Below are 15,200 nucleotides of genomic sequence, written 5' to 3'. Positions count from 1 at the left end.
AAGTTATAAGAAGGGAAAAGATTAAGTAAGAGGGCAAACTAGCCAATAATACTAGAAGTTTTTTTCAGTTATGTAAGAGTAATCGGGAGGTGAGTTGATATGGAACCACTGGAAAATGATGCTGGTGAGGTAGTAATGGAGGACAAAGAAATGGCATTTCAACTTAATGGGTAAAAGAACCATGGTGTACAAAGTATGTGGAAAATCTAGTTAAGAAAAGAAAAGTTTCAGAAAGGATCAAGGAGCTAGAAACTAGAGCTGGAAAATTACAAGGTTGCCAGGGAGGAGCTTAAGAATGAAATTAGGAGAGCTAGAAGGGGCCATGAGAAGGCCTTGGCAAGCAGGATTAAGGAAACCCCAAAGGCACTCCACCAGTATGTGAAGAGCAGGAGGATGAGCCGTGTGAGAATAGGACCAATTAGGAGTGAGAGTGGAAGACATTTGATAAGGTTCCCCATGCGAGGCTCATTCGGAATTAAGAAGGCATGGGATCCAAGGAGACCTTGCTTTCTGGATCCAGAATTGGCTTGGCCACAGAAGGCAAAGGGTGGTTGTGGATGGTTTGTATTCTGCATGGAGGTCGGTGACCAGTGGTGTTCTGCAGGGTTCTGTTTTGGGACCCCTCCTCTTTGTGATTTTTACAAATGACCTGGGTGAAGAAGGAATGAGGAAGTAAAAGGGTGGGTTAGTAAATTTGCTGATGATACAAAGGTTGGGGGTGTTGTGGATAGTCTGGAGGGTTGTCAGGTTACAGCGCAGCATCGATAGGATGCAGAACTGGGCTGAGAAGTGGCAGATGGATATCAACCCACATAAGTGTGAGGTGGTTCAAATTTGAAGACAGAATATAATATTAATGGTAAGATTCTTGGCAGTGAAATCTTGGGGTCTGTGTCCATAGGACACTCAAAGCTGCTGCGCAGGTTGAGTGTGTTGTTAAGAAGGCGTATGGTGTGTTGGCCTTGAGTTCAAGAGCCATGAGGTAATGTTACAACTATATAAGACCTTAGTTGGACCCCACTTGGAGTACTGTGTTCAGTTCTGGTCACCTCACTACAGGAAGGATATGGAGACGAGAGAGAGAGTGCAGAGGAAATTTACAAGGATGTTGGCTGGATTGGAGAACGTGCTTTTTGGGAATAAGTTAAGTGAACTCAGCCTTTTCTCCTTGGAGTGACGGACAATGAGAGGTGACTTGATAGAGGTGTATAAGATGATGAGAGGCATCGATCGTGTGGATAGCCAGAGGCTTTTTCCCAGGGCTGAAATGGCTAATACGAGGGGGCATAGTTTTAAGGTGCTTGGAAATAGGTACGAGGGGGATGTCAGAGGTAAGTTTTTCCACACAGAGTGGTGGATGTGTGGAATGCACTGCCAGCGAAGGTGGTCGAGGTAAAAAAAAAATAGGGTCTTTCAAGAGACTTTTAAATAGATGCATTGAGCTTAGAGAAATAGAGGGCTAAGTGGTGGGTAAATTCGAGGTAGCTTCTAGAGTAGGGTACCTAGTCAGAGTAACATTGTGGGCCGAAGAGCCTGTAATGTGCAGTAGATAGCTTATGTTCTACCTTGGATCAGTCTTCACTGTGCCTGAGGTCCGTGAGTGTCAGGGAGCAGGAGTGAGTGCCATTACTATTACAAAGGAAAAAGTGCTAGGCAAACGGAATGGTCTTAAGGTGGATAAGTCACCTGGACCAGATGGACAACATCCCAGAGTCCTGAGAGAGGTTGCTGAAGAGATAATGGATGCATTGGTCATGATCTTTCAAGAATCACCTGATTCTGGCATGGTCCCAGAGGGCTGGAAAATTGCAAATGTCACTCTACACTTTAAGAAGGGAGAAAGGCTAAAGAAAGGAAATTATAGACCAGTTAGCCTAACTTCAGTAGTTAGGAAAGTGTTGGAGTCTATTATTAAGGATGAGATTTCATGGTACTTGGAGACTAATGATAAAATAAGTCAAAGTCAGCATGATTTCTGTAAAGGGAAATCTTGCCTGACAAAACTGTTAGAATTCTTCGAGGATGTAACAAGCAGGGTGGACCATGGAGAGGCAGTCAACGTCATTTACTTGGATTTTCAGAAACAGAAAACCCACAGCACAATACAGGCCCTTCGGACCACAAAGCTGGGCCAAACATGTCCTTACCTTAGAACTATCAAGGCTTACCCATTGCCCTCTATTTTTCTAAGCTCCATGTACCCATCCAGGAGTCACTTGAAAGACCCTATCGTATCCGCCTCCACCACTGCCGCCGTAAAAAAAACTTACCCTGACTCACCACTCTCTGCGTAAAAATACTTACCCTGACATCTCCACTGTACCTACTTCCAAGCACCTTAAAACTATGCCCTCTCATGCTAGCCATTTCAGCCCTGGGAAGAAGCCTCTGACTACCCACACGATCAATGCCTCTCATTATCTTATACACCTCTATCAGGTCACCTCTCATCCTCTGTCGCTTCAAGGAGAAAAGACCGAGTTCGCTCAACCTATTCTCATAAGGTATGCTCCCCAATCCAGGCAACATCCTTGTAAATCTCCTCTGCACCCTTTCTATGGTTTCCACATCCTTCCTGTAGTGAGGCGACCAGAATTGAGCACAGTACTCCAAGTGGGGTCTGACCAGGATCCTATATAGCTGCAACATTACCTCTCGGCTCCTAAATTCAGTTCCACAATTGATGAAGGCCGATACACTGTATGCCTTCTTAACCACAGAGTCAACTTGCGTAGCTGCTTTGAGTGTCCTATGGACTCGAACCCCAAGATCCCTCTGATCCTCCACACTGCCAAGAGTCTTACTACATTCTGCCATCATATTTGACCTATCAAAATGAACCACCTCACACTTATCTGGGTTGAAGTCCATCTGCCACTTCTCAGCCCAGTTTTGCATCCTATCAATGTCCCGCTGGAACCTCTGACAGCCCTCCACACTGTCCACAACACCTCCAACCTTTGTGTCATCAGCAAACTTACTAACCCATCCCTCCACTTCCTCATCCAGGTCATTTATAAAAATCACAAAGAGAAGAGGTCCCAGAACAGATCCCTGAGCCACGCCACTGGTCACCGACCTCCATGCAGAACATGACCCATCTACAACCACTCTTGGCCTTCTGTGGGCAAGCCAGTTCTGGATCTACAAAGCAATGTCCCCTTGGATCCCATCCTCCTTACTTTCTCACTAAGCCTTGTATAGGGTACCTTATCAAATGCATTGCTAAATACACTACAGAAGGTGTTTGATAAAATGCCATACATGAGGCTGCTTATCAAGATAAAATCCTATAATGTTACAGGAAAGATACTGGCATGGGTAGAGGAATGGCTGACAGGCAGGAGACAGTGAGTGGGAATAACGGGGGCCCTTGCTGGTTGGCTGCCAGTGACTAGTGGTGTTCTTAAGGGGTCAGTATTGGGACCACTACTTTTCATGTTGTTTGTCAATGATTTGGATAATGGAATTGATGGTTTTGTGGCAAAGTTTGCAGATGATACAAAGGTAGGTGGAGGGGTAGGTAGTGCTGAGGAAGCAATGTGATTGCAGCAGGATTTGGACAAATTGGAAAAATGGGTGAAAAAGTGGCAGATGGAATACAGTGTTGGGAAAGGTATGGTAATGCATTTTAGTAAAAGGAACAATAGTGTAGACTATTATCTAAATGAGGAGAAGGTGCAGAGAGACTTAGGAGTCCTCGTGCAAGACTCCCAGAGTTTGATTTACAGGCTGAGTCTGTGGTAAAGAAGGCAAATGCAATGTTGGCATTTATTTGAAGAGGAATAGAATATAAAAGCAAGGAGATAATGCTGAGCCTAGACAAAACCACACTTGGAGTATTGTCAACAGTTTTGGGCCCAGTATATCAGAAAAGATGTGTTATCATTGGAGAGAGTCCAGAAGAGGTTCATGAGGATGATTCCGGGAATGAAGGGGTTAACATGTGGAGAGTTTGGCTCCTTTGGGCCTGTACACACTGGAATTTAGAAGAATGCATGGGGATCTCACTGAAACCTATTGAATGTTGAATGGACTCGATAGGGTGGATGTGGAGAAGATGTTTCCTCTGGTGGGGGCATCCAGAACTAGAGGGCACAACCTCAACATTGAGCGGCAACCCGTTAGAACAGAGGTGAGGAGGAATTTTTTTTAGCCAGAGTAGTGAATCTCTGGAATGCTGTGCCATAGACTGCAGTGGAAGCCAAGTCCGTGGGTATATTTAAGGTGGAAGTTGATTGCTTCCTGATCGGTCAGGGCATCAAAGGATATGGTGAGAAGGCAGGTGTTATGGGGTTAGTGGGATCCGGGCTCAGCATGATGGAATGGTGGAGCAGACTTGATGGGCTGAATGGCCTAATTCTGCTCCTATGCCTTGTGGTTTCGACCCAAAACGTTGACAGTTTATTCATTTCCATAGATGCTCTTGTCCTGCCAAGTTCCTCTCGCATTTTGTTGGTGTTGCTGTGGATTTCCAGCATCTGCAGAATCTCTTGTGATTATGAGTAATAAAAGTTCAGGTTTAATTGTTTATACATGAACACCCATGACTACAGCCAAACGAAGCAGTGTTTCTCTGCAGCAACACAGTACCAACAGTCGTACACAGCACAAGCACGTCTAAGATAAGTGAACAGCCTTTCTGTGGACTGAGTGTTTTGTGTCTGTCATTGTTTAGGTGCTGGACACCCAATGAAACCACATCGCCTGTCTCTCACACACAGCTTGGTTCTTCACTACGGACTCTACAAAAAAATGATGGTTGGTGCCGTGACTTGGGAGCGTTTCATTGCACTGAATTGCAGGGATCTGTACTACAAAGCAGGCCGCCTCTGCTGCTGTTGATAGCCGACACACTCCCACCTCTCAGTGTAGTGGTTAGCGCAACGCTATTACAGCTTGGGGCATCAGAGTTAACTCCCGGCGGCCTCTGTAAGGAGTCTGTGTTCTCCCCGTGACCACGTGGGGGTCCTCTGGGTGCTCCAGTTCCTTCCCACAGTCCGAAGTTAGTACATTGTTTGATCATTGTAAATTGTCCTGTGATTAAGCTTGGATGAAATCAGTGAATTGCTAGGAGGCTCAGCTTGTTGGGTTGGAAGGGATTGTAAAATAAAGAAATCAACAATCTCCTGCCAGCAATGATTTTTGGGTAAAGGTGGCTCTAATCTGGGTGATGGGACTCTACCTGAAACATCGACTGTCCACCTTCCTCCGTTGATTGCGTGAGCTGCTGAGTTCCTCCAGCATCTTGTGTGTTTCTCATGATTCCAGTGTCTGTGGTCTCCATTGTGTAGCTTGTGATCTTCATCACCAGTTAACTAGCATGGAAGATGGGAATAATTGGATTCATTTCTTTTGCCAGAAACTGGAAAATGCACAAAAAGACCATACAGTAACCACGTTCATAGAACATGATGTTGTGCTAACCTTAGAGTTTCAATTACTCTAACCCTTCCCTCTTACATCGTCCTCAATGCCTCCAGGGTGTAATAATAAACAACATCAAAAACACATTAGACTGACGAGAAAGAAAATGATTAAAAGTGGAGAATATTTTTTTAATATATTTATTGAGATACAGTGTGGAACAGCCCCTTCCAGCCCAACCCAGCAGTCCACTTGTCTAATCACAGAACAATTTACAATGACCGACTAACCTACCAACAAGAGCTCTCTGAGGAACCCCCAGTGATCATGCGGAGAATATATAAACTCCTTAGAGAAAGCAACAGGAATTGAACCTGGGTGGCTGATAGTGTAAAGCATTGTGCTAACCACGACACTCCTGTGCTGTCCCTTGGCCTCCCCCCAGCCCTCACCCTGAGCTGTCTTCAAAGATTAGCTTTATTTGTTGTGTGCAGATGCAAACACTACAGTGAAATGCATTGTTTGCATCAAATCAAATCAGCAAGAATATGCTGGGGGCAGCCAGCAAGTGTCACCATGCTCCTGGAGCTAACATTGCGAGCCCACAACTTGCTCACTCTAACCCGTGCTACTTTGAAACGTGACCGGAAAGTAGAGCACCTGGAGGAACCCCATGAGGTCATGGGAAGAATGTACAAACTCGTTACAAACAGTGTCAGGAATTGGCTCTGTAAAGTGATTGTGCTGACTGCTCTATTGTGCCATCCTGATGGTGCCTTGTTACTTCTGCACCTCACGTTTTCAGGATCTTTATCCCACCCACTCTCACCCAAATCCTTATAAGGATTTATACAAGTCTTATAAACCTCTATCAGGTTTCGTTGCAGTCTCCGCTGCTCTAGAGAAAGCAACCTGTTATAGCACATGCCCTCTGATCCAGATCACACCCTGGTACACTTCTTCTGCACCCTCTCCAAAGCCTCCACGTCCTTCCTTTCTTTTTAAATCTTTTTATTGAGTAAGTATACAAAAAAGGTAAGCCATATAAACATTAATACAATGTTAAAGTACAATAAAATTCCAAAAGATAACAATACCAAAAAGAAAATACTACAAACAATGTAATTTAAGCATAAGAAACCAAGATAACATAATAGTATACTAGATTTTATATACATCAATGGAAAAAAAAGAAAAAAAAACCCCCCAAAAAAAAACCCACCGTGCAACTACCTAAAAGCAAAGCAAAGCAATGGGCTAACTTGAAACCAAACAGAGTTAAACTTAAAATCACGTCCTCAATCCCGACCTCCATTAAAACAGTGAAAAAAAAACAAGAAGGGTAAATATTACATTAAATGAAAATATCGAATAAAAGGTCCCCAAATCTGTTCAAATTTAAATGAAGAATCATAAAGGTTACTTCTAATTTTCTCCAGATTCAAACATAAAATCGTCTGAGAAAACCAAAAAAAGGTAGTTGGAGCATTAAGCTCTTTCCAATGTTGTAAAATACATCTTTTCGCCATTAAAGTAAGAAATGCAATCATTCTACGGGCTGAAGGGGAAAGATTACTAGAAATTTTAGGTAGTCCAAAGATAGCAGTAATAGGGTGAGGAGAGATATCTATATTTAATACCTTAGAAATAATATTGAAAATATCTCTCCAAAAAGTTTCCAAAGTAGGGCAAGACCAAAACATATGAGTTAAAGAGGCTATCTGCCCCGAACATCTATCACAGAAAGGATTAATATGCGAGTAAAAACGCGCTAACTTATCTTTGGACATATGTGCTCTATGAACCACTTTAAATTGAATTAGGGAATGTTTAGCACAAATAGAGGAAGTATTAACTAATTGTAAAATCTGCCCCCAATCATCCACAGAAATGGTAAGCCCCAATTCCTGTTCCCAATCTACCCTAATCTTATCAAATGGAGCTTTCCTAAGTTTCATAATAATATTATAAATCATAGCCGATGCACCTTTCTGACATGGATTAAGGTTAATTATCGAATCTAAAATATATATAGGAGGAAGCATTGGAACGTCCTTCCTATAACAGGGCAACCAGAAATGCGTACAAGACTCCAAGTGTGGTCTGACCAGAGTTTTATAGAGCTGCAACAAGACTTCCTGACACACTCAATGCCCCAACCAGTGAAGGCCAGCACCTTTCCACAGCGGCAGGAAACTCACTCACGCTGGCACTGTGATGCTAACTGCTACACTATCATTGCCCTCTCTGTACCCTCTCCAAACCCTTCCTGTAATGGGGAGCTGCACACCTGGTGGAGCTCTGTGTCTGTAACTATTTCGATCTTTGTCTCTGGCCCCGACGGTGTCCGTAACCAGCCCGAGGGTTACTGTTCTCTTCCTTGCAGGTCTTCAAGCCGTACCAGGCCTCTCAGCACGACATGTGTCGTTTTCACTCCGAAGATTACATCGACTTCTTACAGCGCGTGAGCCCCAACAACATGCAGGGCTTCACCAAGAGTCTGAACACCTTCAATGTGGGGGATGATTGGTAAGATAAAGACTAGTACTGTTAAGTATAAACGGACAGCTCTATATTTAATTTTACTAAGTCCACTGGGACATAGGCTGCTGTCAGTAGCTCACCAGAGTCCTCTCTCTTTTCGGGTGTAGCCCATCTTCTTGATGTATCTTTCCTCTCCCATGGAGGAGACCTTTGGAGCTTCTATAGCTCTGGGTTTTCACGGGACGGAGTTACTAGTCCCATGCCCAATTCTGCTCCTTTTGCAGCCGAGCTTGGACCGTCCATGGCAGAGTTCAGCTCTGTACTTAACCGCTAAATATGAAATGGACCATTCACTCTGCCTGATCAAAATCTGCTAGAAATTTGGTATAATGGTGTTTGAAATTATATGGAGAAATTGATGTTAGTACAAATACTGAAGAGATTTACAAAGATGTTTTCAGGACTTGAGGATCTGAGTCATTGGGGAAGATTGAATAGGTTAGAACTTTATTCCCTGAAGTGTAGGAGAATGAGGGGAGATTTGATAGAGGTATACAAAATTACGAGGAGTATAGATAGGATAAATGCAAGGATCCACTTTCCATTGAGGTCAGGCAGTATCTATGGAAATGAACAAACAGTTGACGTTTCAGGCCGAGACCCTTCTCAGGACTGGAAATGAAGGGGGAAGACACCAGAATAAACACGTGAGGGGAGGGAAAGGAGAATAGCTAGAAGGTGATACGTGAAACTAGCTGGGTGGGAAAGGTAAAGGGCTGGAGATGAAGGAATCTATATCCCTCTCAGCCCTAATCTCTTGTCTCCTCCCGTATTCCTTCATGCCCTGACTAATCAAAAACCTGTCAATCTCCACTTTAAATATACCCAATGATTTGGCCTTCACAGCCATGAATTCCAGAGGTTCTTACTCTGGCTAAAGAAGATCCTCATCTCCATTCTAATTAGATGACCCTCTATTCTGAGGGTAGACTCCCCCACCACAGGAAACATCATAAGAAATAAGAGCAGGAGTCGGCCATCTGGCCTGTCAGGCCTGTTCCACCATTCAGTAAGATCATGGCTGATCTGGCTATAGACTCATCTCCACCTAACTGCCTTTTCCCCATAACCCTTAATTCCCCTTCTATGCAAAAATCTATCCAACCTTGTCTGAAATATATTTACTGAGGTAGCCTCCACTGCTTCATTGGGCCGAGAATTCCACAGATTCACCACTCTCTGGAAGAAAGCAGTTCTTCCTCATCTCTGTCCTAAATCTGCTCCCTCGGATCTTGAGGCTATGTCCCCTAGTTCTAGTCTCACCTACCAGTGGAAACAACATTCCTGCCTCTATCTTATCTATCCCTTTCATAATTCAGTAGGTACACTTAATGTCAGAGAACTGTATACAATATACATCCTGAAATTCTTTTTCTTCACAAACATCCACAAAAACAGAAGAGTGCCTCAAAGAATGAATGACAGTTAAATGTTAGAACCCCAAAGGCCCCCCCAGTTGCCCCTTCCCATGTGTAAGCAGCAGCAAAGCATTGAACCCCCTCACTAGAAAAAAACATCTGCATCCTCCACCAAGCACTCAAGCGTGCAGCAAAGCATCAATAAAGACAGGCTTGCGGTGCCCCAAAGACTACTCGTTCACCTGGTAATTCGACATACCACAGGCTCTCTCTCCCTAATAAGGGGAAAAAACACGTCCCCCTTTCACAGTGAGAGGGGAGACAACAAAACGATTCACCAATTTATGGTGTTAAAAGTCTGTTGCGTCGCTTTTTCCAAGCTCTGTGCCCAAAGAACTCGGGTCTCTGGGCACACAGCCAGCAGCCAGCTCACTGCTTTCTATTAGTTAACCAATCTTCTATCCATGCTAATATATCACCTCCAACTCTATGCATCCTTATCTTATGGATAAGTCTTTTATGTGGCACCTTATCGAACGCCTTCTGGAATTCCAAGTTAATAACATCCATCTGTTCCCCTCTTCGCTGTCTTCCAATCTACCGGGAACTGCCCAGAGAATTTTGGTAAAATTGTCAGCAAAGCCTCTCCTATAACTTCTGCCATTTCTTTCAGTACTCTGGGATGCATTCTGTCAGGACCAGGGGACTTCTCTATCTTCAGGCCCCCAAGTTTGCTCAGCTCTACCTCTTTAGGGATAGCTCTTGTATCGAGGGCCTCACCTCCCGTAGCATTCATAACATCTCTCTTTGCCATGTTGGACATGTCCTCCACTGTGAAGACGACACAAAATAATCATTCAAAGCTTTGGCCATTTCCTCATTACCTAATATCAATTCCCCCTTCTCGTCCTCCAAGGGACCTACATTCACTTTAGCCACCCTTTTCCACTTTATATAATTATAAAAACGCTTACTATCCGTTTTTATTTTTAGTGCTGGTTTATTTTCTTTATTGTTCGCTTAATAGTTCTTTGTTGCTTTTTAAAGTTTTCTCAATCTCCCAGTTTCCCACTACCCTTGGCGACTTTGTATGCACAAGCCTTTAGTTTGATGCCTTCTTTTACTTCCTTAGTTATCCAAGGCTGGGTCTCCCCACCATTATTGTCCTTGCTTTTAACTGGAATATACTTTTGTTGAGCACTGTGAACAATCTCTTTGAAAGATTTTCACCGTTCCTCAACCATCCCACCATATAGCCTGTGTTCCCAGTCTTCACTAGCCAAATCCTCCCTCGTCCCATTGTTGTCTCCATTGTTTAGATGGTTTTCGATGGAACTATTGCTCCCTCCATTTGTATGAGAAACTCAATCATAACTGTGATCACTCTTTCCAAGAGGATCCCAAACTACAAGATCACTAATTTTACCTGTCTCATTGCATAGGACCAGATCTAAAATAGCATGTTCCCTTGTAGGTTCAGTAACATACTATTCAAGAAAGCCATCACGGATGCATTCTATGAAGTCCTCCTCAAGATTGTCTCAACCAACTTGATTCACCCAATCTATGTGCAAGTTAAAGTCCCCCACAGTAACCCCTGCTCCATTCTTACATGCCTCACTTATTTCTCTGTTTATTGCCTGTGCCACTGTAATGTTATTATTCGGTGGCCGATAGACAACTCCCACCAGTGACTTTTTTCTCTTTACCATTCCTAATCTCTACCCAGATGGATTCCACATTCTGCTCCTTAGATCTTATATCATCTCTCTCTATCACCCTGATCTCTTCTTTAATTAAGAGTGCTACCCCACCTCTCTTACCTTCCTGCTTATCCTTTCATATTACCTGATATCCTTGGATATTTAATTCCCAATCCTCCCCCCCCCGCCGCCCTTTGTACTGATTTGTGTCACACTGACCTTGTTTCGAATACAATGTGCATTCCGATAAAGTGCCCTTACACTCATTGTGCTTTTAAAATCTTGTAATCTTTTGCACTTGACTTTTCTTCACTCCACTCTTACTTTTTTATCTTTTGTTTTTTCTTTATCTTTATCCATAAAGATGCTCATTTTGCTCATTTACTTTATCCATACTTCTCCAATCTGTTGAACCCACACCCCGACTATTTAGTTTAAAGTCCTATCCACAGCCCTAGTTGTGCGATTTGTGAGGATCCAGGTCCCATCACGGTTCAGGTGGAGCCTGTCCCATTGGTACAGCTCCCTCCTTCCCCAATACTGGTGCCAATTTCCTCTGAATTGAAACCCACTTCTCCCACACCAATCCTTGAGCCATGCATTTAACTCTCTAATCTTCTTGACCCTATGCCAGTTTGCACATGGCTCAGGTAGTCATCCAGAGATTACCACCTTTTTGGTTCAACTTTTTAATTTGGTCCCTAGCTGTTCAAATTCCGTGAGCAGAACCTCTTTCCTCATTCTACCTATGTCATTGGTACTCATAGTGACCCCGACAACTGGAACTTGCCCCTCCCACTGCAAATTCCTCTGCATTTCAGATAAGATGTCCCGAACACAGCCTTCGGGATGCTCTATCCTCACGATAGAGAACTCTCTCTATTTCCCTGACTATACTATCCCCAATTACCACTCCATTTCTCTTTCTCCCGCCTGTTGAATGGCTCCCTGAACTACGGTGCCACAGTTATGTTGCTCACCCTTCCTCCAGCCCCCACTCTCATTCACACAGGGAGCAAGGATCTTAGACCTGTTGGTCAAGCTCAAAGGCTGAGGCTCCTCCAGCATTGTCTCTTGGATCCCACTACCTGCCTCACTCGCAGTCACACCCTCTTGTTCTTGACCACAGACAGGCTTTGAGGCAGTTAATCTAATGGGTGTGCCTGTCTCGTGGAAGAGAGGGTCCAGGTAACTCTCTCCCTCCCTGATGTGCCGCAGTATTTGAATCTCAGATTCCAGGTCATCAACTTTGAGCCCGAGTTCCTCAAGCAGTCAATACTTGCTGCAGATGTGGTTACCAGGAACCACAGTGGGGTCCACCAGCTCCCGCATCATGCAGCTACAGCACATCACCTGATCCTGCATCTTCCTTGCTTTATTTAATTAGCTGTGATTTAGTGACTTTTTATTCAACTACTACAACAGTCTTACCTATTACTTACCTGTGCCTCCTTACCTAAGTCTCTCGAGCCAAGCCTCAAGTTCCCACTCCTGCACTGGTCTACCCACACAATGAGGCTCTGCTTTGACCCTGCTTTACTTTTATTTTCTACTGCTAATGAATCACGAATTGATTGGACCGTCACTAATGCGCCGAGCCCTGTGAAATGCTCCTTTTTTAAACTCTTCACCCTGACTTATGTGAAGCTCGTGCTCTCTGCGAATCTATTGGTCCATTGCTAATGATAGATTGGTCTGCCGTTAATCCGCTCTATCTAGGCCTTTCAACACTGGATAGGTTTTAATGAGATTCCCCCCCCCATTCTTCTGAATTCCAGTGAGTACAGGCCCAGTGCCATCAAACGCTCCTCATTATAAGCCTTTCAATCCCGGAATCATTTTCGTGAACTTCCTCTGGGGCATCTCCAATATCAAAGGTTCAAAGGTACAATTTAAAGTCAGAGAAATGTATACAATATACATCCTGAAATGCTTTTTCTACGCAACCATCCAGGAAAACAGAGGAGTGCCCCAAGAATGAACGACAGTTAAATGTTAGAACCCCAAAGTCCGCCCCCCCAGCTCCCCTCCCTCCCTCACATAAGCAGCAGTGAGCAACAATCCCCCTTCCCCCCACCAGCGAAAATAAAGCGTACCCGCTACCAGCACTCAAGCGTGAGCAAAGCAATAGCAAAGACACAGACTTGCAGTTACCCCAAACACTACATTGGTCACTCTATAATTCGACATGCTGCAGGCTCTCTCTCCTAATAAGGGAGAAAGAGGTGACTCCATCTTCCAGCGAGCGGGGAGACATAACAAACAACTCGCTGTTTTACGATGTTAAAAGTCCGTTACGTCACTTTTTTCGAGCTCTGTGCCTGGAGATCACAAAGATCCGGGTTCCCAGGCACACAGCAGATGTTCCGACTCCCCCAACAACACACGGATCTGCTGTGGCGACACCGGCCCTTGATCCGTCCATCTCCAGTTCCTCGAGATCCCAGGCTTCTGAATCCAAGCCAAAATCTTCGGCCAAGCCTTTCCCACAAAGAACCGTAGTCGGCATGCAACGCCAGGTCAGGCTCTTCAAAAGAACCCTGAGAGGGAAAACTAGAGATGTTGAAGATGGAAATAGAGCTGTTTTTGGAGATACAAGCAAAGGAATCGCCATTGGGTGCCATAACTACTTAGCTGCACCTCCGCCTTAATACATCCTTCGAGAAGGGGCCCAAATCTGCTCACAATGCTCCAAACGAGGCTTAGTAGTGCCTTCTAAAGCCTCAACATTGCCTCCTTGCTTTTATATTCTAGTCCTCTCCAAACGAATGCTGACATTGTATATGCCTTCCTCATCACCCACTCAACTAGCAAATGAAACTTCAGGGAATCCTGCATGAGGACCCCGAAGTCCCTTTGCACCTCGGATTTTTTAACTTTCTCTGCACTTAGAAAATAGTCTCTGCGTTTAATTCTTTCACAAAAGTGCATGATCATACACTTCTTGACACAATATTCCATCTGCCACTTCAGTGTATAGTCAAGATAGCTGTGGGAACGGTAGCTTTATAGAAGAAGTCCGCTGACAATTTGTCTCCGGAGATGGAGACAGAGAGAATGAGAAAGGGGAGGGAGGTTCCAGAAACGGATGAAGTGAATTAAGGGCAGGGTGCAAGTTGGAAGCAAAGTTGATTAAATTGACAAACTCTGCATGGGTGCATGAAGCAGCACAATTGCTGACATTAATATAGTGCAGGAAGAGTTGAGAAAGATTACCAGGAAAGGCTTGGAACATGGACTGTTCTACATAGCCAACAAAAAGGCAGGCATAGCTAGGGCCCATTAGAGTGCCCATGGCTATCTGTCAAGTCTGGAGAAAGTGGGAGGAGTTGAAGGAGAAATTGTTGAGGGTGAGAACCGGTTCTGCCAGATGGTGGAGGGGAAATGATTGTTTCTTTTATTGACAAAGGAGTGGAGAGCTGAAGAGCTTTCAGGCCTTCTGGATGGGGGATAGAAATATATACGGACTGGACATCCATGAGGTGATCAGGGTCGGGGATTGAAAGTTAGTGAGGAGATCAAGAGCACAAGAGGTTTACCAGAGATCATAGGTTAAGGGTGAAAGGTGAAATGTTTAAGGGGAACCTGAGGGGAAATTCTTCACTCAGAGGGTGGTGAGAGTGTGGAATGAGCTGCTAGAGAAAGTGGTGGATGCAGGTTTGATTTCAACATTTAAAAGAAGTGTGGATATGCACATGGATGAGAGGAGTATGGAAGGCCATGGTCCAGGTGCTTTGAGCAATTATTAATGTGTAGGTGTTGCAGAGCTGTGATTTAGATGGTGGGTAATTGTCTGGTCTTACTCCCGTTTATGTGGGATCTGAAATTTAATCAGCTCAGTCTCCTAACTGGTCATTTTTCAACACGAGATCTTGTAGATGCTGGAAATCCAGAGCAACACACACAAAATCCTGGAGAAACTCAGCACAACAGACAGCATCTATGGAGGGGAAGAAAGAGTCAACGTATTGGACAGAGACCCCTCACCCATCTTGAGAAAGGGTCTTGCTCCAAGCGTGAACTGTTTATTCCTCTCCATAAATGCTGCTGCTTCCTGACCTGCTGAGTTCCTCCAGCATCCTGTGTGTGTTTAACTGGTAAGTAGCTGGTTGGTTTATCACTGTCGTGTGTACTGAGATGCTGGGTGGTTTATCATTGTGTGTACTGAGATGCAGGGTGGTTTATCATTGTGTGTACTGAGATGCTGGGTGGTTTATCATTGTCACGT

At 44.3% G+C, this 15,200-nt stretch overlaps 1 protein-coding gene across 3 annotated transcripts in view; it reads left to right on the top strand.

Annotated features, from left to right (window-relative positions):
* The window catches only part of hdac3 (histone deacetylase 3), an 88,429-nt gene that overhangs the window by 14,211 nt on the left and 59,018 nt on the right, over window positions 1-15,200 (top strand). For 2 of the 3 annotated variants that reach the window (XM_063053086.1, XM_063053087.1), the window contains exons 2-3: window positions 4,679-4,761; window positions 7,754-7,896. In XM_063053086.1, coding sequence (XP_062909156.1) covers window positions 4,679-4,761; window positions 7,754-7,896 — 226 coding nt within the window. Of the gene's footprint in view, window positions 1-4,678; window positions 4,762-4,864; window positions 5,006-7,753; window positions 7,897-15,200 lie in introns of those variants that run through there. The other variant, XM_063053088.1, reaches the window with a different exon arrangement.

Source organism: Mobula hypostoma, chromosome 7 (assembly GCF_963921235.1).
Source record: "Mobula hypostoma chromosome 7, sMobHyp1.1, whole genome shotgun sequence".
Lineage (NCBI taxonomy): Eukaryota > Metazoa > Chordata > Chondrichthyes > Myliobatiformes > Myliobatidae > Mobula > Mobula hypostoma.
This window is presented reverse-complemented; position numbering and strand designations above follow the sequence as displayed.